Consider the following 27,871-nt stretch of genomic DNA (forward strand, 5'->3'; position numbering starts at 1 on the left):
AGGTGACAGGGTCTGATAAGCCAGTAAATGGAAGTGTTTAATATACTGATAAATTTCAGTAGTGGCTTTTAAGAAGCCTCCTCCAAGGGCCTCCCAGGTATGGTGGACCCCCACGATCTCAAGCTCCAGCATCCAGGGTTATTCCGAGGGCCAACAGGATGCCTCCAGGTCCTAGCCTTAGCATCGTCACTACCTTCTCTTCTGATTCGTCAAAACCATTTTTAAATATCTTTAGCATGACCACCGAAAAGACCTATTCTTCATTAGAAGTATTTTGCCCCTGGAGCTGCTGTGCCTTAAATGTACATAAGAAATCCATCTTTACCAATTTACTCAGTGTGGTTGGACTTTTCATTGTTGCTAACCTCCTTTAGCAGATTTCTGGTCCAAAGATCTTTTCAGCAGTGAACCAACAGATCAGAAGCATCTGCAGATTCAGGAAGAGCTGCCTATGGACAGCTACAGGGCAAGTGGGTCACTTAATTTATTTTCCTTTGTTTTCTGTTAGAAATAAGTCTTGAGATAAATAAATAAATGTGTATATATATATATATATATATATATATATACTTATACATTATATATATATATATATTATAATTTTGAGATTATTCATTCAAATAGTAAAGGGCCTATGAAGATTTCTAAAAAAGAAAAAGTAACATAAACATGGCTAGCAATCTGTGGATGCATTACATTTAAATTAAAGGGCTAAGAGTTGGCCTGAGATTAAATAAATCAGTCAAGTTAAATAATAAAAGCTACATTGTGACATAAGCAGTATGTATAAAATATGTAGCAAAACAATAAAAATAACATTTCTTTATCATGTCCGATATTTTTTTCTATTCATTAGTTTATCAGATGCATGGAAGTGATTATGTATATTGACTTTTTTTCAACATCGATTATTCAGAATTGCTATGATAATTCTTTAACGTTTCTATCATGAAGTTTTATTTTCTTTCCCATTTAATTGTTTTTGTAGCATATATGAAATTGAATTCCTAATAAGGAGGTATGCAAGTAAGTCATCTATGGGTTTGTAAAGCCTGCTTGGGTCACAAAGTTTGAACTGTGATGGACTAGATTGCTTTACTATTCAAAGGACAGAATCCTATAGAATTCAGCAGTTTGGGCGATGTTGGTAAGCAGATTGATAGTAATTCTGATTTTTAAAGTTTATTTTCTAAGAATACACACTCGATATTAAAAAGTACCCATTCACTAAATCAAAGTTTATAGAGTGTGTGTATAATTCAACAGCAAGTAAATATATCATATGGTTTTACTTTATTTATATTAAACACATCATGATTAGTAAGCTTTCAGGTAGGATTTGTGCGTCTCAGTATGAGAGCAACTCAGAATGGTGTAATGTGGGGGCAGAGAAGGATCTGTGATTTTAAAGCGTTTAAAAAGATTTTCCTATTCTAAAAGAAGAACATATTCCATAAAATTTTCAAGATCAAATTTTAGAGAAGTAAGCCTCAATACTAAAAGACATCCTATATAGCCTAACAGGTAGAAAGAGTTGATATAAAGTGAGCACTTATGTTAAGTCAGGTGTTTTTCTTTTTATCACTCTAATAGAAGAAAACATTTTTCTTAACTCAAGTTAGGAAATTATTATACATTTTTATATATCTTTATATCAAAAGTTACAAGTAGCAAGCATATGACACAAAGAAATGGAAGTGTAACAGCAGTATTCAAGAATGCATGCTTTTTACAATGTGTCTAATAAAAAGGATATTTTTCCAACTCAAATATTCAGTACTGACATGCAGGATAGTTTCTCACACTGCCAATTCAGTCATATTGCTAAGTGCTTCATCAAAAAACATTTCTATTGAAGGGTACGAATGGTAAAATACCTGATTTCAAAAACGATTTCTGAAACTTAGTGTCTTCCTTTGATATAGAACAAAAAGGAAGTTGGGGGAATTTGGGAAAGAACAACAACAAAAAAGTGAGATGTTTATTATTGCAATGTAGTTATTTTTGCTCAAGACTTTCGGCTGCGTTTAATCAGAATCCAACAATAGATGGTTATAGTCCATAAAACCTCTAGCTGGTGTGTCCATGGTCCATATTTTCACTTCTTAACTGTAGCATGTTCAAAATCCCTCAGGAGCGCACTATTCTCAAGCAGTCTATCTAATGAAAACAACGTACATGTAACACAAAGTTCATCCACAATCGTATTTTTCACATATCACACAACGTACAATCATATAACGAGGACATAAAACAACATGGAAACAAAGTGAAACTAACAGTGAAAATAAAAATCGGGATAGTCTTAATCAGGAACTAATTTCTTCTTCAAGTTTCCAGTAAATCTCAAAATGTGTTTAAAACCTAAGGAGCACTTGGTGGCCAGCAACCAAATTACGAAATGAACATATCATTGTGCAGCGGGGATGTCTTGCTGAAGGAATAACAAATGTCTGCAATTCTTAAGATTGGATAAAGGCAGTGGAAATGAATTTAGAAATATGTCCACTTTTCACAATTCACTATAGAATTTTCTTTTCACAGTCCCCATCTTTGTACAAATAGTTCTTCTCTGAAAATAAAACACAGTTAAAACATTTTCTCCCAATGAAAAATGCATACAAATACATCAATTTATCAAGGTAATATAGAGCATGGAAGTGCATTCACCTAAGTCAAGAATAGTTGACAGGCTTGAAGCGCTTTGAAGAGTTTAGCTGTCAAGCAAATTTAATTGGAGACAGATTAGTCTAATATAGATATAGAATAGCAAGTGCTAAAAGTAAAGCTGCTATGATCTTTGATCACAAAATAGATGTACACGTAGACCACTGGTATCAATGGAACATTTTACACTGTTAAGCATTCAAATTTTATATCATAAAATTTGACTTCATAGATTTTGACATAACATGCTACATTTAATTTGGATGAGATAAGCTATGTATTCATGCAAAAATAAGAGTGCACAAATTGCATAAGTACCACCAAATACTTAGCGTAGGAGTCTGAGTAGAATATTGCCAAATGAAATCAATCAGGAAATTACCAACTTTATATACTGACTTCGGTTATATTGAGCCAATCCTCAAGTGTTTTTATTATGAAAAACTTGCATTTCTTCTGCTCTTTTTAAAAAGCGTGGACTAGGTTTCGGATTTTAACTTTAAAACATGTAAAATTTCACTTCCTGATTTCACATCATTTTAATAACACCGTAGTACAATGCTTGATGGTAAGCAGGTGAACAATGTTTTGAAAGATATGTCTACGACAAATCATCATTCCATCAGCATTGAACCCATTATATTTCTGATTACGAAATATTACGAAACATATATCTCAAGAAATTATGAATAAAGAGCACATTCCTTAAAATATCAACAAGACAACTGCAACAAAACAAAACAAAACAGAATACAACAAGGTGGGAGAAGGAACCAAGGACATTCGCTTACCTTGAATTTTCTTTTTAGACCCTAGTTGTGTTGTATTCAGATTCATGTTTGCTTAGAGACCCAATGAGGCAGAACCTGGAATGTTATGGCTATTTCATTCAACAAAGTAATATTTGCACAAAAAATAAATATTCATACAAATACTTACTTAAAAGCATTCCTAAAAATTCTTAAAACTGTGGAAATAGGGTTTTTTTCCCATCAGCATGCAAAAATACTAAATCAACTAAAAATATTTTAGGTTTTAAGATGCACTAATGAATTAAAAAAGTATGTACATTCATAAAACAAACTCAATGCTAGTAAACATGCAAAAGAAAACATATATAATTTGGATTAGGGGACTTAAAATCGATTTTTTTTTCTGAATTAAATTTTCTTTCCTCAAAATTTTTACTAATTTTATGGCTAATAATTCGATACAGATAATAGTATCTTTCTGTTAAAAGGAACATGAATTAAATGTTGCTACTATTTTTCTCTACATTTAAATAGAAATGTTTTGTATTTTAGCATACCATACTATTATATGCAATTTGTAACGTAAGTATTATGTGATCTGTAGAAAAAAAGGATTTCGGTAATTTCATTGTCATACAAAAAGTATAATACATCATACTGCAAAATATGTTATTTTTAATTAAAATTATTCAACAAGATGGGTTAACCATCTTGGTAAGGCAATTACTTCCAAATATCATTTTATATCTGAAAATATATTAAAAGTTGACGAGAGCGACATTTATGACCATGTGGATGCAAATTAGCAAGTCGTATTTATGATAGAAATTAAAACCCTAATCTGGGTAGAAGTAAATGTCATGTACGCGTGGGAATAAATGAACTATCTTTGGTCTGTGTGTGCTCACACACAAACACATGTGTACATAAACAGGGTTCAGGAAGCCTATGGATGACACGGGAAAGGAAAAGGAGGGGAAAAAATCGAGATCCTATGGTTTGAATCATTAACAAAAAGAGAGAGTGAAAAATGCAGATCGACTAGAACACAATATTCTTGGAGGCATTTTGGTCCTCAGGTTATAGTCGTCATCAAAAAATCTACTGATACTGACCGCTGCACGGCTTTGTCGTGTCGGGACAGCCTGTGACTCGTCGTGGGCACCTCCTCGATCTCGTCGATGTCACAGGCATCTGCGGCATCCTGCGAGTAGCTGTGTTTCATGACGAGGATATTTCTTCTGTTCATGGGCGGGATGAGGGGTTTGATGGGCTGTGGGGGCATCTCCGTCAAGACAGAAGCATCTCTTGTGCTGAGGTTACTGCGGCTGCCCTTCGTACTGGACACGTGGGACCCACAGTGGTGGTCGTGAACGCACTTGGAAGAGGATCTCCGCAGTTTGTGGTAGTTTTCAAAGTCCTCTGCCACATCTGCAAAGTCAGCTGTAGCTCCTGTCCCTCTGAGAGTGCATAACTCATAATGGGGAGGTTCAAACACCTCCTGGAAAACTGTCTGGTCAAAGTCCGATTTCCTTTGGACATATTTTTTACGAGGCTGTTTGATCTGCACAATGACAGAAATGATAATAAGGATGATCACAATGCAGGAAGTCACTCCAATGACAGTCCCACTGGTGTTGGTGAGCTGGTCCAGCAGGCTGGCTTTCCTCTTCTCTACAGGTTGAGGAGAGTGAAAACAACAAACAAAACAAGAAACAATCCACCGCGTATTAATATGGTAGTCAAGGCGCATAGGGAGAACTTTAACAAGACGTACGCTCAGCATGGGACTCTTACAGGCTTCGAGTGACAAAAACGAATCTTTAGAAACAAAACCTTTCGCTTTTCACAGGGGCCCTATCGTCCGGCCTTAGAGACAGCCCTCCCACTGCCCAGCACCCCTACTTGAAACATAAATATATGCGTGGAGAAGGTCTTACAAGACCTTCAGCATGACATTTGGGAATGGATTAGTAATGTTAAAAACGGTAAATTATTTTCCTTCTCATAGGTGTAAGGAAACATCCCAAACTCCACTAGTGGGAACGCAGACTTACCTATATGGTTTCGAATTTATTCCTGACATGGATAATTGAACTCAAAATAACAACAATATTCTGATATCAAAAGGTAATTCGATTTCATGACAGAAATTTCTGGAATGGTGGCATGATGTCTTCCATGGGCCTCTTCCCCAGTGAAACAACCATAACTGGTAAAAGTGATTTAAATAAATAAATATAATATATGTGCACATATATTTTTTTGTCTGGAAATTATCTGGAAATGTATCTGGAAATACTATATATATATATATATATATATATATATATATATATATATAGTTTCTGGAAATTATCTTAATGGAAAGAGCAAATGGAAGTACATTTATTCAAGAAAATTTACTAAATTTCATTAAGAACAGTGAGAATCTGGCCTTTGAACCCATTTCTCCCAACCCCACCCCAATTCACCATGATGGACACTTAGGGAGGTTTCAGACAACAGCACAGAGTTTCCTCCTCCTAAGCCTTCCCTTCTACAGCTGCAGTATCTCCCCAGGAGGAGCAAACCACTAGCATTTCTCACCACCCCCCTGAATCCCTAGTGCAGGTACTCTATCCTAGGCAGGAGATGCTGAGTTGTCAAGGGCTCCATTCCTCCTCTCAGCCCCCACTGGTAGGATGGAAGCTCTACGGGAGGGCAGCAGGCTGGGAATGCTTGTCTCTGAGCCCACTTGCCCAAGCTCACTCGTAGAGTCTGTCCGTCTGCCTGGAGGGGCAAGCTGATAAGCCAGAGGTTACCACCCTCGGGCAGTACCCTATTCATAAAGTAGGGATGTCACTCCAAGACAAGTAGGTCACGGCCCCTGCCTCCCTCCATCGCTCAGAGCAGTAATGCAGACGTTTTGCCCATGAAGACAGGTAAGTCAAGAACAGAGAGCGCCAGAGCTTTCCCCAAAGAACGTTACATTGTTTGGAACAGTGTGGAGAAGTTCAGGCCTAGGGATCTCCAAAACAACAGACATTCCCTGGTAAGCGATTAAGAGGAGACGATCAAGCTCTTCAGTAGCAACTAGCCAGACCTGAGAACGGGTAGAAGCTTAACGTAAAATGTCAGGAAAATAACTAGTAATTTAGAATAAATCATAAAGGCCGAACTCAAAGACTAATCCCACGACTGAATGGAATTGAATTGGGTCAGACCTTGGAGCAATTTATACTCCTGGGAACTGTCCAAAATAACAGAGCAATCATTTGGCACTTGGTGGAGACTAACAGCTGGGTGTGATACCAACAGAGACACAAAAACAGCACAGGCAAAGGGATGGTCAGAGAGAGCCTTACTAAGCCAGGACCATCTGAGACCATGGCATGGTCTCCGTGGAGGAACGTCAGGACAGACGTCACTGAAACAGGCCAGCCTGGTCTGTGCTCACAAACAAGTCAAGGAGAAAACAGAAGTAGCAATAAGCCCCGGGGAGGGAGGAATCAGTATCCAGAATTGCTACAGCACATTATTTAGCATGAAGTTTTCTTTTTTTTATCTTCTTTTCTTTTTTTTAATGTTTATTCATTTTTGAGAGACAGAGACAGAGCATGAGCAGGGGAGAGGCAGAGAGAGAGGGAGACAGAATCCAAAGCAGCCTCCTGGCTCTGAGCTGTCAGCACACAGCCTGACACGGGGCTCGAACCCACTAACTGTGAGATCATGCCTGAGCCGAAGTCGGACACTTAGCTGACTGAGCCACCCAGGCGCCCCTAACATGAAGTTTTCAACAAAATATCACAAGGCATGCAAAGAAACTGGAAAATGCAATTCATACATGGGGGTTAAAGAGCCTTAGAGAGGGCCAAACAGCAGACAAGGCAGACAACGAGAAAATGATTGCAAAGCGGTTGTTATAAAATATGTTCAAGGAACTAAAGGAAACAATGGTTAAAGGGGTAAAGGAAAATACGAGGAGAAATCCTCATTGTATGCAGAATAGCAATGAAGAAACAGAAATTATGAGGGGCGCCTGGGTGGCTCAGTCGGTTGAGCGTCCGACTTCAGCTCAGGTCATGATCTTGCGGTTTGTGAGTTCGAGCCCTGCATTGGGCTCTGTGCTGACAGCTCAGAGCCTGGAACCTGCTTCGGATTCTATGTCTACCTCTCTCTCTGCTCTCCCCTGCTCACTCTCTGTCTCTCCCTCTTTCAAAAATAAATAGACATTTAAAAACTTAAAAAAAAAAAGAAACAAATTCTAAAAAAGAAAAAAGTGAAAAATCTAGAGTTGAGCGGCATGGTCACAGAAATAAAAACTGCATTTGAGTGACTCAGCAGTACATTTCAGCTGGACTAGGAAAAGAACAGCAAATGTGCAGATAGGTGAAGGGACGTTATGCAATCTGAAGAAGACTAAGAAAAAAGGATGCAGGAAAGTGGGCAGAGCCTCAGAAAAATAAGACAAGCCATCAATGGCACCAACATCATGGGATGGGAGTAAAGAAGGAGAGAAAGAAAGTGCAGGACAATAATCACATACATAAAGGGCGAGGACTTCCTAAATGTGATGAACAAATCTAAAATCCAAGGATTTCAACAAATTCCAAGTAAGATAAATGAATTGAGACCCACACTCTGACATATGAGATTAAAGATGTTGAAACAGAAAATCTTGAAAGCAGCAAGGGAGAAATAACTCATCACACAGAAAGGACTCCCAATCAGATTAACAGGTAATTTATCATCAGAAATCTTGGGAGGCCAGAAAGCAGAGGGTCGACAAATTTAAAACTCTGCAGGCAAAAAACAAAACAAAACAAAAACTGTTGATCGAAATCTAATATCCAGCGTGACGAACTTTCAAAAATGGAGATGAAATAGACATCTGCAGGTAAACAGAAATAAACATAATTTAATGCTGAAAGAATTTACGGCAGTAAAGGAAATATTAAAGGAAATTCTTGGGACCGAAACCAAGAAACTCCAGACAGTAATTCAAACCTACGTGAGAAAAGTAAGTACAAAGTGAATTAAAGTGGCAAATAAACACTGCCGATAAAGGCGATCATATACATAACTACCAAGGACGGTATAGTTGAATATATATTCTGCATTCTTCCCTTAACTTTTTAAAAGAGTAATATCATATGCATAAAATTGTACTGTTGGGCCTTTAACTTATAATATATTTGGTATTAATAGTACAAGTGAGTTTAGTAGGAGCAAAACTGTCTTGGAATAAGGAAGTGTCATCAGATGGTAATGTGAATTCACAAAAAACAAAGGAAAGAATGAGAAGTGGTAAGGAGGAAAGGGTTATATAATGAATTATGTGAATACATACTTGCTCTAAAATTATATAAAGTAACAACAGTGATGTATTCTTTGATTTGTAACGTACATAAAAGTAATATGTACAATTGTAATAGGTAAGAAGGAAGAGAGAACAGACCTACATAAGCAATGTCATTGGGATTAAATTAGTATAAACCTGCAATATATTTTGGGAAATTAGGCTGTATGTTATAACCCCTAAAATAACCACTAAGAAAATAGCTCCAAAAATACATTAAAAATCACTAAAGGAATTCAAATGGTACACTGGAATATATTCACTCGGTGCAGAAGACAGCAATAAAGAAGAAAAGAGGAATAAAAAAACATGGGACACAGAGGGGAAAAGAAAGTACAATGGCCGATGTAAATCCAACTATATATCAATACCAGCATTGAAATATGAAGGGATTAAACAATCCAATGAAAAGGCAAAGGTTTTCAGAATGGATCAAAAAATGAGATGCAACTATATCCTGTCTATAGAAGGCATACTTTGCATTCAAAGATATAGATGGACTAAAGGCCAATGGATGGAAAAAGATTGCAATACAAACCGTATTTATAAGAAATCTAGAGTGGATGTGCTAACATTAGACAAAGTACTTTAAAGCAAAAAGTTATTAAAAACAAGAAGATCATTTGATAATGATTGATAAAAGGGTCAATCCATCAGGAAAGCACAATAATTTCAAACATGTACAGACCCAACAACTAAACTCAAAAATACATAAAATGAAAGCTTACAGAAGTGAAGAAAGAAGCAGTTCAACCATAATCATCAGAGGATTTTTTTAAAAACAGATAAAACATGGGGCGCCTGGGTGGCTCAGTCGGTTAAGCAGCTGACTTTGGCTCAGGTCATGATCTTGTGGTCCGTGAGTTCGAGCCCCGCGTCGGGCTCTGTGCTGACAGCTCAGAGCCTGGAGCCTGTTTCAGATTCTGTGTCTCCCTCTCTCTCTGACCCTCCCCCGTTCATGCTCTGTCTCTCTGTCTCAAAAATAAATAAACGTTAAAAAAAATTAAAAAAAAATAGATAAAACATGGTAGGAAATAAAAACAGAAATGGAAGACGAACAGTGCTATCAACCTACATCTATAGCACAATTCACCTAACAATGGCAAAATGCATTCTTTTCCAGGGCACAGCGAATTACTTAGAACATACTGTAGGTTAGTACATGAAACTAACTCCAATAAATTACAGGCATACCTCGTTTTATTGCACTTCACCTTGTCCTTCACAGACATGTGTTTTTTTTAAAAATTGGAGGTCTGTGGCAACCCTGCATCGAGCAAGTCTATCAGCACAATTTTTCCAACAGCATTTGCTCACTTCGTGCCTCCATGTCACATTTTGATAATTCTTGCAACATTCCAAAGTTTTTCATTATTATTACATTTATTATGGTAACCTGTTACCAGAGATTTGGACTCGCTGAAAGGACTGATGATGGCCAGCACTTTTTAGCAATAAAGCACTTTTTAAAATTTTTTTTAATGTTTACTTATTTTTGAAAAAGAGACAAAGCATGAGTGGGGACAGAGAGAGCGAGGGAGAGAGCGAGGGAGACACAGAATCTGAAGCAGGCTTCAGGCTCCGAGCTGCCAGCACAGAGCCTGACACAGGGCTCGAACCCACACCCCATGAGATCACGACCTGAGCTGAAGTTAGACACTTAACTGACTGAGCCACCCAGGCGCCCCAAGAAATAAAGTATTTTTTTTTAATTAAGGTATGCACATTGTTTCTACCGACATATTGCTATCGCACACTTACTAGACTACAGAATAGTGCAAACAACTTTTATATGCACTAGGAAACCAAAATATTTGTTTGGCTCACTTTATTGCGGTGGTCTGGAACTGAACCCACAGTGTCTCTGAGGTGAGCCAGTAACAACAATCAAACCTGTAAAGGTGTGATCCCTTTTCAAAAAAGAATGAATCAGAAATCAAAATAGTGGTTCTGCCACCTGGAGAAGAGAAACCTGAAAGCTCATAATGCATATCCGTTCACATTCTCTTCTGTCCACTCTCATGTGAAATGGTCCCTATACATGTGGGAACCAATCCCGTTAGACAAATAAAGTTTCAGACTACCAGTCATTAACAGTGCCGATTTAAGATTCTACTGCACAAATTACGTAATTTCCTATCCATCCATTCAGAAGTGGCTCCTTGAATAATCACCTACTCCTACCCTCAAAATAATTGAGAGGCTGGGCCTTTCTCACTACGTCAACCATGGCTAGGGTGGCGATGCCTGTCTGCTTCTGTCCACAGAAGATGGTTTAATAGACAATACTGGACTTTGAACATGAAAGAGTTCATTGCCTGTTCCTTTTTCTTTGCCAATCAGGTAATATTGAATGTGAGTAAAAGAATATACCTGGCATTTTCAGGTAAAACACACAACATTCATAGCCAAGCCGAGGACTGCTATCCAAGTAAACAGACCTTTGTGGACAGGCTAGAGAAGGGAGCAGGGGCCCTGGAAGGTATTTTCATGGGAAAGGAAGAAAAGCATTTGGGGAGCAAAATTGGAAGTCGGGGTAAGTGGCTGGGAGTACCTGAAAGCACAAATGTTCCTTGAACGCACTTGACCTCTAGAATGTGTGCTTACTATCCGATGAAGACATTGGAATAAGGGAGAGTTGCAGGCAGAGATGAAGGGCACCAGGTCTGATAGGAAAAACACACTGCACTAGGAAGCTTCATTTCCTCTCCATGGCTCTGCAGGCTCTCATGAGATGTCTTTAATGAGCATCCCAGTGTTAAGGATACTCTACTATGCATCAACGAATGAGGAAACTTCTGGTGAAAGCAAAGACTAAGGTTTACAAATGAAATACCAAATACACACGAAGCTTGAGACAGTTCATAGACAGTCCATTTTTAAGTCTGATACATCCAAGCACTGTAATAAACTTCTTCCCACTCTACAGGCAGAGGAATTTTGCAAATTTTAAGAACCGGTCTTTACCTTTACAATGATTTTCGTCCCAAGGATACACACAGTTCTGGAGTCCATTGCAGACCAGTGTATTGTTAATACACATGTTGCTATGGCAGAAGAATGTATTGCCTTCACAGGGAGCTAAAAATAAGAAGAAGAAAAAAAAGCAAAGAAAAAAGTTATAACAGTGATTCAGTAGTAAATCACTCTGATTGCAAATCGAAAAACAAAAAGAGGAGAATGATAATTTGCCATCAAATTGAGATAAACGATCCGACATTCCATTCTCAGGGGTTGCTATTGTGGTAATTATTTCTCATGTTGTGAACAGAGCGGGCCCTTCTCTAGATGTGCTTAGCTTGTAAAACTAGCACAGGAGGGTTTCCATGATAACAATGAAGTACATTATCTATATGGGTGTGTTCTTTTTTTTTGTTTTTGACTTGCTGCATTCATTTAACGAAAATTAAGTGCCCACTACATGCATAACATGATGCTTTACACTGGAATTCTGTATGTACAAATTTAGTTGTATTATGCAAAAAGTCTTAATTTAATTAATTAATATCGAAATAATTTTGTAAAGCATATGTTTACAAAACACGAACGAAGAAAGTAGACATTAAGCAAATCTCTATTGCGTTATTTGAACAAATGAACAAAACAAAAAATGTCAGGGAAATTCAGACCAAGAGAAAACTAATCCTGAACAACATAAGAAAAATATATATTATTCCCATCAACATGATTGATGAAATTAACCTACTTTCACGTATTTCACACATTCTAGTAACATTATGTTACAATGGTCCATGATATCCAGATTACAATGTGCATTTAGGGTGCTGGGAGATAAAGGAAGGATGCCCGGAAGGTATACAATACAAAGATATGAGAAATAGTACAAGTTTAATGTAGCAACGTATAAGGTTAGATAGGACTTCCATATTAGGAAAATACATTCCTTTTTTTTTTTTTTATCAGAGTAATAGGATGTTTAGAAAAATCAGTCTCTAGGGGCACTTGGGTGGCTCAGTTGGTTGGGCGACCGACTTCGGCTCAGGTCATGATCTCGCGGTTTGTGAGTTCGAGCCCCACGTGGGGCTCTGTGATGACCGCTCAGAGCCTGGAGCCTACTTCGGATTCTGTGTCTCCCCCTCTCTCTACCCCTCCCCTGCTCACGCTCTGTGTCTCTCTATCTCTCAATAATAAATAAACGGTAAAAAAAAAAAGAAAAGAAAAATCAGTCGCTAGAGTAATACTGAATTAGGGATTATAGTTCACAGACCGTGCTTTTAACTTCACAATGATCCCACATATCTTCTAAATGTAATTTCTGTGTTTCGTGTTTTTTTTGTTCAGTAATTGTTCTAAGATCCTTTTAAGGATGACTATCCTAGAAAAGCATATTAGATACAAAACACATAATTTACAGTGGTTAGAAAATCGATCAATAAAGATTTACTAATGATCAGTATTGTCTAAATACCACAGTCATGTTGTAATGATTTTCACACCTTCAAGACTATATATCAACAGGTATTTTAGAAAGTTACCCTTTTTAGGTACATTTGCTATATTAACCACAGTGTCAAACAAATAATTTGCATAACGCAACTTGGTGTATTTTAACACTCTTAGAGAAATCCTAACCAAAAAACAATACAAAACAAAACAAAATGAAACAAAACAAACAAACAAAACACACTCAAGTCTTGCAAATCAGAAACATGGTGAAGATGTAGCTAACTCAAGCAAAGGGATTCCTTCTGGCTCTCCACACCCTTCCCCCTATCCTGCTTCCAGAAGACTAGTTCCTTCTTTCCTCGGCTAGAGTTTGACTTTATGGTCTTAAAGTCTGGCAAAAGATTAAAAAAAAAAATGTAATAGTCATTTTCGGGGAAAAAACACATTAAAAGGTAGAAAATACGTAGTAGTCATTTTGAAAAGGAAGTATCGTGCTTAACATGGGCTAGTGCCTTGTTAAACATCATATAAGCCTGTTATAATATAAACTTTAATGATCTGATGCATTATCGCAAAAATCTGCTCTTTACTATGGAGCTCATTTTAAATTTCTGTAGTCAACCGTAATGGCTCTTGCAGAACAGATATGGTCTGTTAGGCAGATAATGAATGTTGTCAAACTGTGCACACAGAACGAAAAGGAGTTTTCTGCGAGTGGAGTGGTTGCAAAATGGTTTAGTAAAAAACCATAAGAAATACACACGTCCTAAGAGACGCTGGTGGTACTGAAAACAGAGTTATCAGGGCACCTGGGTGGCTCAGTCGGTTAAGCATCCAGCTCTTGATTTTGGCTCAGGTCATGATCTCACAGTTCTTCGTGAGTTGGGAGCCCTCATGTCGGGCTCTGAGCTGACAGTGCAGATTCTCTCTCCCTCTCTCTCTGCCCCTCCCCTACTCTCAAAGTAAATAAATAAACTTAAAAAATGAAAATACACTTATCCGCCGAGTGAAGAAAACCTTTAAGAGAGCACAAATACTTACTTCCCTTCCAGGATGAGTTGGAAAAATTAGTACAGTTACTATTAAGTAGGATGCATTAGATTTTACAATTTTAAGTATGTGAATAAAAATGGCTCTGCATTCTGTAATTTAACAAAGTACAATAGAATACTCGTAAGAGCACCAAACTGTGAATTCCAAATGCTCCAAATGCAGTTGTGTTTGTAGTTCTGCTGCTTCTTGCTTGTGAACAACATCTCTTATAAACTACAAATCCGGGGGCGCCTGGGTGGCTCAGTCGGTTAAGCGACTGACTTCGGCTCAGGTCATGATCTCGTGGTTCCTGAGCTCGAGCCCCACATCGGGCTCTGTGCTGACACCTCGGAGCCTGAAGCCTGCTTTGGATTCTGTGTCTCCCTCTCTCTCTGCCCCTCCCCCGCTCATGCTCTGTCTCTCTCTGTCTCAAAAATAAACATTAAACAAAAAGTTTTAAAAAACCCCAAAAAACTACAAATCCATGTGCCTGTATCAGTTATGATTAAATACTGGCGATTTCACTGGTAACGGGATAGGTAATCCAGGACGGCCAATAAATCACATTCCTGACACACTTCTTTTCATCCAATGATCAGGCAAATGTGCCACTTAACCGGGATCATCTTGCTTTTTAAATTTTCTATTATTGCAGGTACTAGACTATCTTTTCTGTTACTTTTGCCAGTATTTACAGAATTGCTATGCAAACAAGAAAGATAAAAAAAGCAAATCTTGCAGCGGCTAAGAAACAAATGTGTCACAACTTACAGTCCTTGAACAAAAATAAATGTTGTTTCATAGACAACACCAAAAATACAACATAGTGGCTTCAGAGTGTTCTCGTTATTGTACGTCTGAATATTTCTCTCCTGTAAATGCAGATCTGCAGGGCGCCTGGGTGGCTCAGTCGGTTAAGCGTCTGACTCTTGGTTTCAGCTCAGGTCACGCTCTTACAGTTTGCGAGTTCGAGCCCCAAGTCGGGCTCCATGCTGCCAGCGCACAGCCTGCTTGGGATTCTCTCTCTCCCTCTCGGGGCCTCCCCCTCTCTCAAAATAAATCAACAAACTTAAAAAAAATAATGCAATGGTTCATCAAAGATTCCTATTTCTATCTCCTATTGAAAATAGCAACTTCCTGCCTCCCAAAGCAAGCTATGTTCTTCTTGTGTTTTCAAGGATGTCTGGACACACTCTGGATACTGACCTTATTTCCTATGACCCTCAGCACACTCCCGTTATCTGTGGCTCAGTGGCCAAACACAGTTCCTTCTCTCTCTCCCTCTCTCCCTCTCTCTCTCTCTCTCTCTCTCTCTCTCTCTCTCTCCCTCTCTGCCCTGGAATATCCTTTCTCTGTTCTGTTATCCAAATCATATCTGCACTGTATTATCTGTACAGTTTTGAAATATTATTCCAAGCTACCGAGAAAATTATCTTTTTCTTAAATCCTATTATACTTATAATTTTAAACAGAGCTTGGCGGTTAGCATATGCTTATCATCTTTCCCACATGTTCTTTGAGACGAAGGGCAAAGCCTTCAAAAATTTTTCATTTTTAAGCTCTCATACGGTTTAACGCTCCTAGGCTTATGGTAAATATTCAACAGAGAGGTTTAATTGATTAATATTACCGAGCAAAAGGTTAAGTCCAGCCAGGGTGCTAGCTGAGTATCCCAGGAAGCGGAAGACTCCAACAGGTGTGGTGAGTAGTGGAGAGCTAACCTCCATGCCATGAATGGTCTTCAAGGGCAGCCCGATTTGCGATATTCTCAGAGACTACAGCTCAGTGTCCTTTCCTTGGCTCGCTCACCATTGCTGACCCAGACACATCCTCCCAGTTGGCGGAGGACTGGTTCTGCTTAGAACTTCAGTATACGTTGCCAAAAGCTCTTGCCTCTTAAATACCAGCTTCCTTATTTCCTAAAATTATCTGGAAGAAGCTCAAGTGAAGGGTGGGATGCACGCACAAAAACGCAGCAGCTGAGGAAACAATCCTTACGGTTCGGAGTACCTCACGCGCCCAGTTCCCATGATCAAAAGAGTCTACTTCTTTCTGGAAGGAGGTTTTCTGTTGTCAGCGGAAGAGCAAATACAGCTTCGCGTTGGCTTTTAGAAAAGGCACAGGAGGAACTATTTTCGTGGCTTTTTGTCTCTGAACTGCTTTTAAAGTGTACTTAGATACGATGACCGCGGCTCTTTCAATCTCGATTCGGTGGAAGGGTTTATGGAACCTCACCATTTCGTTACCCAGATGCAATGCTAAGTATTTCATTTTAAGAAAAAAAAAAAAAGACAGAAACTGAGAGTAGTGGAATATTCGAGTCGGCCAACAGAACGTCATGTGTGCAAGCACAGTGTTGCTCCTGATTTAAATCATTCAGGTAACACAGAATGGATAGTCTGACACTGAAAAACGGGTCTTGCCTCACTGTTCCCTCCTCCCTCCTGCACCAGTACGGACGCCTTCGGGCAACCAGTCTTTTTTTGTTGGCTGGTTGGTTTGCCTATGTAGGAGACTGCGCATTAGGATGAAGCTTCGCCTGTGTTCTGCAGACACTTCACCACGGGACGGAAGGATCCCGACAATGCTACTGTGGGCAGAGCTGGGTCTCGGCTGCAAGGAGTGATAATCCCTGAGGACAGGCCCAGTTGTCACATCTGTAAAACGGGGATAAGGATAACACTTACCTAAGCGATTTAAGTACGCACAGAACTTAGGAGAGTGCCAGCCTATGGACACAAGCATTAGAACTGTGCGTGCAGCTGCTCCGGCAGGGGAGCATCGCACAGGAGCCGTCGATTCACAATGTCTGAGACTGAAACCCAGATCCATCACTTCCAGGTTGTGTGACCTTGAGCGAACGTGCCTCAAAATCCCCGGGTTTCAGTAACATCTATACAGGGGGCGAATCTTAACTACCACACACAGCCGTGAAAATCAAATGTGATCGATCTTTAAAACCCGTAACCACTGTTGTCCGAGCTACAGTAAGCACACATTAGCTCTTCTTGAATGACGGTAATAATTAGCCAAAATTAAATCAACCAATAAAACATACGATGTTAAGGAGATACAGAATAGACAAGTTCAGTGACCTAATATTACACATTCCCTAATTTGTGAAGTGAGGACGGTCATTCACAGAGATCTCGTCAACACCAAATGAGAATGCAGGCTGGAAAGAATGGAGCAGAGGTTTCACACATAACAGCGTGCAATCAATAGACTCTAAAAAGAATAGTTCTACACAGAGGTGTTTACCTTCTTGTGTAACAAAAAAGCATAGCTGTTCTTTAGCTAATACAACGTTGTAAGAGAAATAATATAATGAAACAGGTTGTAGCACATAGCTCTATAAGCTATTACATGCAGGGGTGAGATTTAAAATATGTAACAATCAGTTCTTCATGGGACCCGACCAGGCAGATCCAATGGACACTGACCGCCACAGCTGGGTGCACAGCCTCAGCAACAGCCCAGTTCATACCCACTCGTAAGAGACTGGGGAATAAAGTCATGCGTCATGAAACATCACTTCCTCAAAAACGTCCGGGGACATTTATCTTCGTAAATTTCCCTAGCATATCTTTCTCCAAGCTGTTATCTTCTACAACCTCCATCATTCATTTACAAACATCCCGTCCCGAGTGCTCAGTGGACAACCCCCGTCTATAGGTAAAAAGTGGTTTCAAGTTGCTTCTAATATTACATGAAGTAACATAAGGGTAGGTAATACAAATAATGAACCTCACAACCTGTAGAAATGAAGGTGTTTATCCCTCTCTCTCTCTCGAAAGCAATCATATGAATTCAGTAATGTATTTAAATGTGAAAAGAGTCACTAATACACCACAAATCTGAAGCTCCAAGCTCTTTGATTCTATGTGGCTCTAGTATTTACCTATAAAAAGGAAAAAAAAAAGTAAGTCTATATACAGTCTCCACTTTTTATAGGCAACTACACAATAAAGACAACTTTTTTTTTTCTTTTTCAGTTTATTTATTTATTTTGAGAGTGCAAGCGCAGGAAAGGAAGGAAGAGAGGGAGAGAGAGAGAATCCCAAGCAGGTCTTGCATTCTCTTGAACTCGTGAAACCGTGAGATCATGACCTGAGTGGAAACGAAGAGTCGGACGCTCAACCAACTGAGCCACCCAGGCCCCCCAATTTTTTTTTACGTTTGTAAGACACTTTTCTAAGATATGTTCAGGACATTCCTGAAACTGAGCCTTGCTAAGTTATTTAAAGATCTTGGGAAGTATATCCCTTTGCTACACCCATGCCCAGTGTAAAATATCACTCAAGTTTTTAACTCTAAAAAAGTAACAGAAAATGATTGTTTGCTCGCTAACTTCAATAAAAGGCAGATTTTAACAAGTGTTTGTACTACTTTCCAGGAAGAAGATTTAGATGTGTGTTATGATATTCCTTGATTCGCAGGAAAACAAGACCATGAGGATAATATGCATTTTCTAATTCCAAATCGTAAAGAGAGCTATTCTGACGCCATCTTGGAAGGCAAGAAAAGCGAGTGTGCAGAACTGATCGTGGTGTTTTGGTCCCACTATGAAATCAAGGCGTATTCTTTTGAAGTCTCTAGTGATCTTATAAACTGAGGTTTGGACAGAAGTGACAGGAGTGTCCTGCAACTGAGTGACACGATTTTCAGGACAGAGAAACACGATGCACAGATGCAGGTTTCGAGAATATCTACGGGTACCTTAAATCCAGGCTTGAAATTTCAATTTAAAATACCGTAAGTGAACATTTATCCAAACATCTCATGATAAATTCTTTGGAAACACAAATTTTAATGCAACCATTTGCTCTAGCGGGAAGAAATGTATTGTGGATTAGTAAGTAAGATGAACTATGGTGCTCTTCCTTCCATACATCGGCTTTTGGTGGACCCTTGTTCACAGAGCTCTTATGCCACGAAGCCCGTTTAACTTTGTTTAATCCAGATGACTCCAATGTCATTAGTTTACCACTCGATACACAAGCCAGAACAAAAGAAAAAGCAAAATCTTGAGAAGTCTTGCCCCAGTGTTCAAAAATTATGGTGACAGATTTCTTATTTCTGAAGGGAACAGAGAATAAGATGAGAAATTACTAAGGTATAAAGTTGGGTGAGAAATGAGGACACAGATCACTGTAAATTATAAAAGCCTCACGCACAAAGATACATGTGGAAAATTTTACTGGAAATAAGCCAAAATGGTGGCAATGACTATTTGTAGGATATTCACAAGTTACATTTAGCTTTTATTATAAATAATATGTATATATATATATAAATGTATATATATAAATATATATTTAGCTTTTATTGTAAATAATATGTAGAGATATATATGTACACACACACACACACACACATATATATATATATAGTAATTGGTAAAAATCTTTTAACTTTTCATGAAAAAAATAGTATTCTTAAAAATCTATTCTGTCTTTCATATTTTAACTAGTAACATAGCAGTTTTCACATAACATCTATAACTTACTATATATTTAAAGCTAATGAGTGAATTTAGTATTTCACTAAATTCACTCCCTTCTTTTGGGTTGTTTTGAAATCCTCACATGTTCCCATTCTCACCACTAGGTGGCGAGCATGCACCAGATTTCCTGAAATAGCATTTGACTCTATTCTGATGTTGAAAATCCTACATGCGTCTGAGACATTTATGCCTATATGTTGCTGATCTGTAAGCAATAAAAACTTCAGTAGAGACCACAAAAATAATTTTGAACATATCTGAATTAGGTAAGGGATGATGAGAGAAAGAATAGCAGTCACAACACTAAGTGTAAAGAAAACTGCATTTAAAATTTTAATAAAGAATCATAAAACATATCGGCTGTAATGTTAAAAGTCTATTCACGAACATTTGATCATTTTTCAGTATTGTGCCACATGTTTATAAATTTGTTCCCTTTTGGTAATTAATTTTTTTAACTTACAGTAACTTTTGTTAATGCCAAAGTCACTAAAATTCCTTCTCACTTATTAGTGTTATGTCTCCCTAACTGCTTTCCTTTTTATTATTTATTATTATTATTTATGATCATTATTTTCTTTTTTTTTCATCTGTCTTTAAATTCCAGTACAGTTAGCATGCAGTGTTATATTAGCTTCAGGTGTACAATACAGTGATTCAACAATGCTGTACATTACTCAGTGCTCATCATGATAAGTGTCCTTTTAATCCCCTTTCCTGATTTCACCCCATCCCCACCTATTTCAAATCTCCCCTCTGGAAAGCATTAGTTTGCTGTCTGCAGTTAAAAATCTGTTTCTTGGTTTGTCTCTTCTTTTCTTTATTCATTCGTTTTGGTTTTAAATTCCACACATGAGTGAAAACACACAGTATTTGTCTTTCTCCGATTCGCCCATTTTACTTAGCATAATACTCTCTAGATCCAACCATGTCATTGCAAATAGAAAGATTTAATTCTTTTTTATGGCTGAGTAATATTCCATTGTATATATACATACCACCATCCATTCATCCGTTGATGGACCCTTGGGCTGCTTCCATATCTTGGCTATTGTAAATAATGCTGCAATATGCATAGGGGTATACGTATCTTTTCAAATTAGTGTTTTGTCTGATTGCATTCTTTTTCAATTCAGAAATCCACTAAATGCTACCCTCAGGAAATATTGAAACAAAATGGAAAATAAAACCGGGCAGATGTCTCTCTGAAACACTGATATTTCACATCCTTGTGCTTTGTGGCTAATGAAACAATCAATGGTAGGTGAGTTCAAAGCCAAAGAACATGCTACTCCATCAAGAAAATTTGGAAATGGAAGTGATGCTTGATCCTACTTTTCTTTTAATAATAATATCAGCTAAATAACAGCTCAAATGCTCCCTCGTGTCTCCCAGCACCTGACCCAAATCTCATTCTCTCCAACCACATTCTCCGGCTTCTTGCCTCTCTCAGATTCTTCGGATTTGTTTAATGTGAAGTTTGTCAAAAGTTCACCGCCTCTGTGGGTGCTGCCACCCGCATGCACACACACACGCTCACACGCCCACATCACCGAGTCTTCTACCTCTGCTCACTTTTCTTTCCCATCACTTCTCCAATCTGAAGTTGGGATGGAAATGGTTGCAGGAATGTGTAGAGCAGCAGCAGGATGAGGAGACAGCTTAGAGTACATTGACACGTCCTTGCTTCATTTGTAGAATTCAACTTTTATCAGCCTTGAAGACATTGACTTATTAAAACTTTCTGATAGTCTGGATGCTCTAGAGCCTACCACTTTGCCTGAGAGATGGAAATAAAGCTTATGTTTATCATAAATATGGAAATGTGATACATATCTGCATTAAATATTTAAGTAATGAATTTATGCTAAAGAGCAAAATCTAGTGCACTTGGAAACGCAATTACTTTTATTCACTAATAATTTTAATTGATCTAGATGACAGAGACGATTTTCCCTCTGCCTCTCAGAACCCTGCAGTCAGGTCTCCAGGGTAATCATGAGAGGCCCCCCTTCTCTTCTCTATCCCAGGGGATCCTGGAAAGCCTGCAAAGCCTCTGACACTCTATTTTCTCCTGGGCTTACCCTTCCAGCTCTGACTCCCATCTGAAGTCCAGATTTATACCATACCAGCAAATCCCGACATAACTTCTTCTTGGGATTCTAAGTACCATCTTAAGTGAAACATGGCTAGATGGTACAGAAACAATGGTGACCTTACTCCTCTTTAACTACCCCTTCCCCACATCATGCTTCCACTCGCACACTTTCCTGATATTAATAAGGGCCATGAGTTATTTTTTTTTTAATTTTTTTTAACGTTTTATTTATTTTTGAGACAGAGAAAGACAGAGCATGAACGGGCGAGGGGCAGAGAGAGAGGGAGACACAGAATCGGAAACAGGCTCCAGGCTCTGAGCCATCAGCCCAGAGCCCGACACGGGACTCGAACTCACAGACCGCGAGATCATGACCTGAGCTGAAGTCGGACGCTTAACCGACTGTGCCACCCAGGCGCCCCGGGCCATGAGTTATTAACATTAAGGCTGCTAAGGCTGAAGGGTTAGGGTCTTTCTTGAGTCTTTTCTCTTTCAACACCCACGTCCAAATAGCCTTTAGTTGTGTCAGCCTTATCTATCTATCATCTATCTATCTATCTATCTATCCATCTATTTATCTATTATCTATCTACCCATTATCTATCTATCTCTTATCTATCTATCCATATATTATCTATCTATTATCTATCGATCTATTATCTATTTATCTATCCTCTATCTATCTCTTATCTCTCTACCCATCTATTATCTAGTTAGCTAGCTAGCTATCATCTATTACCTATCCATCTATTTTCTATCATCTATCTATCTATCTATCTATCTATCTATCTACCATCTATTTATCTTCTGAGTTCTTGTTGCCATCTCCATTGGTACAAGTGGCTCATGGCCATTTTTCAACACCTGGTTTTCTATATCAGATCCATGGACAGAGCAGCCAAAGGAAATTTGGTCATTTAAAAGTATAAATCAAACCATTGCTCACCCCTGTTTAAAACACTCCAAAACCTTTCTTTAACAGAGTGAATGCCAAACTCCTCAATACCCCTTGTGCTCATCCGACATCTCAACTCAGCTACCTCTTCAACTCCAATGTCACCCACCATAACCATGGCGCACTGAGATCCACACCCTTCTCCATCATGTTCGTCTAATTTGTTGTTTTTCCAAATACTTATTAGGACTTTAATTTATCTTCTTAAATTCACTTCTCTGTACATCATTTGTCTCCTCTTATAAAAATGTAAGGCAAAGGAGCTGTCTTGCTCACTGCTGTATAACTTGGGCTTTGAATAACAAACACATGCCATTTTGGAGGTGCTTAATAAATACCTACCAACTGACAGATATCAGAACAAAACTTTTTCAACAGTAAGATAGACATGGAGTGCCATCTTGCCATTCTATTCTGACAACGATTTTATTTTATTTTTTGAGGCTTTAAGAAGTTTCTATTTTTTCATTTCATTTTTTTATTTTTTAATGCAATTTATTGTCACATTGATTTCCATACGACACCCAGTGTTCATCCCCACAAGTGCCCTCCTCAATGCACATCACCCACTTTCTCCTCTCCCCCACCCACCATCAACCCTCAGTTTGTTCTCAGTACTTAAGAGTCTTTTATGGTTTGCCTCCCTTTCTCTCTGTAACATTTTTTTTCCCACTTCCCTTCCCCCCTGGTCTTCTGTTAAGTTTCTCAAGATCCACATATGAGTGAAAACATATGGTATCTGTCTTTCTCTGCCTGACTTATTTCACTTAGCATAATACCCTCCAGTTCCATCCACGTTGCTGCAAATGGCCAGATTTCAATTTCTAAGAAATAACTAAACTTTTTTAATGAATTTAATGGAAGAAAATAGCTAACACGTCAGAGATATCAGTTATGAGTAAGCATCTGAGTAGGAATTCAAAGCCTTCAAAAACTGGATTGAAAAGTGTCTAGCTTGTTACGTTTGAATCAAGATATTCTAATTCCAGAAAAATATAATGGAAAAAAATAAATATATTTGGCCATCCGAATTGTCCCCAAAACAAATGTTTTGTTTTCCCCCAAATAAATGGAAAAATTTCCTCTGCCACCATATTTTAAACTTAAAATGGCCTTCAGGCTATGCAATTAGAGAAAATGACATTTTATTTGAAAAATGCTGACCAGATTTCAGGCCAGAAATAGATTTGTGCCTCTTCTCTTCATCTCCTTTATCATCTTCATATATTTTTTTTGAAAGATCAATATCTGCCTCCAAAACTCTATGTTCCAATGTGACTTAGTTATCTGTCAAAAGATCTCGAATTATTAAGATGAATTTTAATCTCTTTTTTAAATACAAGAAAATCTATTCACAAATTTCAATTTAATCCCACTCACATTTATTAGATTCCCCCAATCTTTCTGCTAGAATTGCATATTGCTACTGTCCCAAAAAGACAGCATATTAAAAAAAGAAAAAGCATCTTCATGAGAAAATTATATTCCATAGATAGAGATCATTTCTTTCCTCACATAGGACATGAGACACATCGTGATCTTATCCATTCTATTTGATCCCAAGGATGAACATGTATTTGTATACTATAATTATGTCTGCCTTGGGTCAGCTACATGATGATTTATTCATCGTCCCTAATTAGGTAGGTCTACAATTACCATAAGGGGGATATTGCATTTCCTTGGGGTCTGTAGTCTGATTATTACCAGTACTCAGACATGGATCTCAGGGTTTGTTTTCATGACTGGTGTACATGTCTATAAGTTAGCTGGTTGAGACATGCTGTTCCGTTAAAGTCACTAGATTTGGTTTCATTTTTGTAAGTGCCAAGTCCCCAAAGCGGGAACTGAGGGAAATAAAGATTAGGGTGGAGAAAATGAATGGGCCATCATAGCCTCAACTTTGTGATCCTCCTAGTTCAAAGGCTAACAAGTCAGAATAATCATTTTCTGTCTCCATACAAGTACCCGCAATCTACTTCCAGTGATAGACATAAACTACAACAGCTGTAAACTGAGAATCAAAGAGATCAATACATGTTATCCCCAAGGATCCTGCCAAAAACTACAAGGAATTTGCTGCCTTTATTCTTGTCCACAACATCTCTGGCAGACTGACAACCTCACCAAGACAACATTGATCAAAACATTTTGATGGGGGGGTGCCTGGGTGGCTCAGTTGGCTAAGCGTCCCACTCTTGATTTCAGCTCAGGTCACAATCTTGCGGTCATGAGGTGAAGCCCGACCTCGGGCTGTGTTGGGTGTGGAGCCTGCTTGGGATTCTTATTCTCCCTCTGCACTGCCTCCTCTCTCTCTCAAAAAAATAAATAAAAAGTTCGTTGAAAATTCTGCAAATATTTTCTAAGTAATTCAACACATACACATGGAAATCAACATTATTTAAAGGAAGACAAATATTTTGGTCTAAAAAATCATTCAAGAAAATTGATTTTAAATTTTAATTATTCCACCAGCCTATAAATCTATAGACATACTTTAAAAAAAGGAATTTGAGCCAAGTATTACTTCCAACATTAAAATATTTCTGATAGTTATCCTCTTTATGGTACAACCGGACTCAATCACATGCTTAAGAGGAAGGAAGGGTAGGTCCTTGGCAGACTATACAATTTTATATCATTATCCCTTGCTCAAAATTCTCATTATATTGAAAGTAAGAAACTCCTGACTATAAAGGTTTCAGTATGTTGGTATCCCATTAATGGACACAATAGTTATCACCAACCATTTACCATTAGCTCTGTTTTGAACACATATATTTAAAACTCACAGCTACTCTATACCCTCTCCTTCATTTTCTGGAAAAGAAACTGAGGCTTAAAGTCAAGGTGTTATAGATAAGAAAAGAGAGAAATTAACTGACTGTCACCAAATGGGTACTCTTTCATATATTTTCATACTATTTTGATTTTTTTTATCAATTAAAACACTTTAAAAATTCTTTTAATGTTTATTTTGAGAGAGAGAGAGAGAGCAAGGGAGGGACCGAAAGACAGGGAGTCACAGCATCCGAAGCAGGCTCCAGGCCCTGAGCCATCAGCACGGAGCCCGATGCAGGGCTCAAACCCATCGATTTAGAGATCATGACCTGAGCTGAAGTCGGAAGCTTAACCAACTGAGCCACCCAGGGGCCCAAAACACTTTTTTGAAATGATCTGTAATTTTGTTTTGAAAAATGCTTAACATTAATTTTAGAATTCAAAACACATACATGCATGCCAAAATTATATATTTATATATTTATGATACATTCTCTTCTTGTACTTTTCCTGTAGTAATAAAAACATTCAACTTTTAAATAATTTCATTATATAGAAGAATACATATTCAGTAGTAGGGCATGAAAGGGCCATGTATTTAGAGATACCATTACCATCTGGCATTGTGTACGTTTGGTCTTCGAGTCCAATAAACTTTATTTTTCATAATTTTAGGTGAAGAGTTTATCAATTTAATAAAAACAAACAAACAAAAACAGAATAAGAACAGCAAACCTACTGTGGTAAGCTGAATAATAGCTCCCAAAGATGCCCACATCCTAATGCCCCGAATTTGTGAACGTTACTTGATATGCAAAAGAGACTTTGCAGATGTGATTATGGGCTTCAAAATGTGGAGATTATTCTGGATTATCCAGGAGGGGCCAATGTAATCACAGGCATATTTACAGAGGAAAGGAGGAGCTCCAAGGGACAGAATGTGATATATAACAAGGAATACAAGAGAGACAAAAGGTGACCTTGCTGGCTTTGAAGGAGAAGGAGCTATATAACCCACTCAATGGGAAGAGCACAGCTCTAGAAACTAGGACAGGTGAGGAAATGCATGCTTCACTACAGCCTCTCAAGACAGTGGCCCTGTTGACACCATGGTTTCAACCCAGTGACATCTATTTCAAATAATACATTTTTTGTTGATTTAAGCACTAAATGTGCTGTTGGAACAGCAATAGGAATGAAGCCAATGTCCCTATTTACACCAGTAGCTAATTTCTCAGAGGAATCAGAACACGATCCACCAGCCCCTGTAGATGAAACTATGGCCACACAACACTGCAACAGGGGCGGGAAAGGCCGAATTGGGAAAAGAGTGAGATCTCTGACATGAGTAGCCAATGGCTTTTGACTAGAACACCCTGCAAGTCATAAGTCACGATTTGCTATGAAATGGTCAAGAGCAACATTTTCTAACTACTGACATCATTTAAAATTAGAGCAAACTCAAAGATTCACTCATGGCACCCAGAGGAAGGACTGATGTCACCTCTAGTGCTCCAAGGACATTAGAAAAACATAGGCTTAGCCATCAGCACCTGTCATGTCATAAACAAGCCATCAGGTGAGTGTCTTGAGGGTAAAACGTGGAGAAATTCTAGTGTAAACCATGGTGATTATTTAGTCTGAAAGAATAGGTCATTAGATAGTGACCTATCCTCACCTGTTGGTATAATTACCACCTCCCAGAAAACTCTATTGATTAGTTATCATTTCCTGACATCATAGATGTGTCTTGATTTTCCCAACATAGAAAAGAACATCTATATTCTTGTTTTCTTGGATTTAATACATTTCTTTAGAAAGTCATATCAAAGTTATATTTATTGCTTTTAAAAAAAATGTTTACCAAAACAATAACTGTTCATTGTAGAAAAATCATAAAACACTGAAGATCAAAAAACCTCGACACCTAAAATTAATCACTATTGCTACCTTAAATGAATTGCCTTCTACACACATGCATTACATATATAGCAGACACTCTATATTAAATATTTATCACATATACTTACGATATACTTTTATGTGTGTTTTGTTTGATATTTGCTTTGAGAATTTTGTTTTTTTTCACATAGCTCAATGTTTGTATCATTCTAACACAGCGTCTAAAGAGTTCAAAGAATATGTACAGGTTCCAAGAAGCATTTAACCAAGCCACTTAATTTTCATTGGTTGAATCCTTTTAAACATACTTATCACTAATATATACATATATGTTTAGATTAAGTTTCAGATCAACAGAAGAAAGCATGCATATATTCTCGTTCTCACACCATCTACAAAACTGGGTATTTTATTATTGCTATATTTTTGA

The 27,871-nt window shown here is 38.0% G+C and overlaps 1 protein-coding gene across 1 annotated transcript in view; it reads right to left on the reverse strand.

Annotated features, from left to right (window-relative positions):
- Positions 1-3,472: 3,472 nt before the first annotated feature.
- The window catches only part of NETO1 (neuropilin and tolloid like 1), a 110,560-nt gene continuing 86,161 nt past the window's right edge, over positions 3,473-27,871 (reverse strand). The window contains exons 8-10 of the mRNA XM_047828268.1: positions 11,728-11,841; positions 4,535-5,093; positions 3,473-3,533 (exon numbers count right to left, since the gene is read on the reverse strand). Coding sequence (XP_047684224.1) covers positions 3,473-3,533; positions 4,535-5,093; positions 11,728-11,841 — 734 coding nt within the window. The remainder of the gene's footprint in view (positions 3,534-4,534; positions 5,094-11,727; positions 11,842-27,871) is intronic.

Source organism: Prionailurus viverrinus, chromosome D3 (genome assembly GCF_022837055.1).
Source record: "Prionailurus viverrinus isolate Anna chromosome D3, UM_Priviv_1.0, whole genome shotgun sequence".
NCBI classification, from domain to species: Eukaryota; Metazoa; Chordata; class Mammalia; order Carnivora; family Felidae; genus Prionailurus; species Prionailurus viverrinus.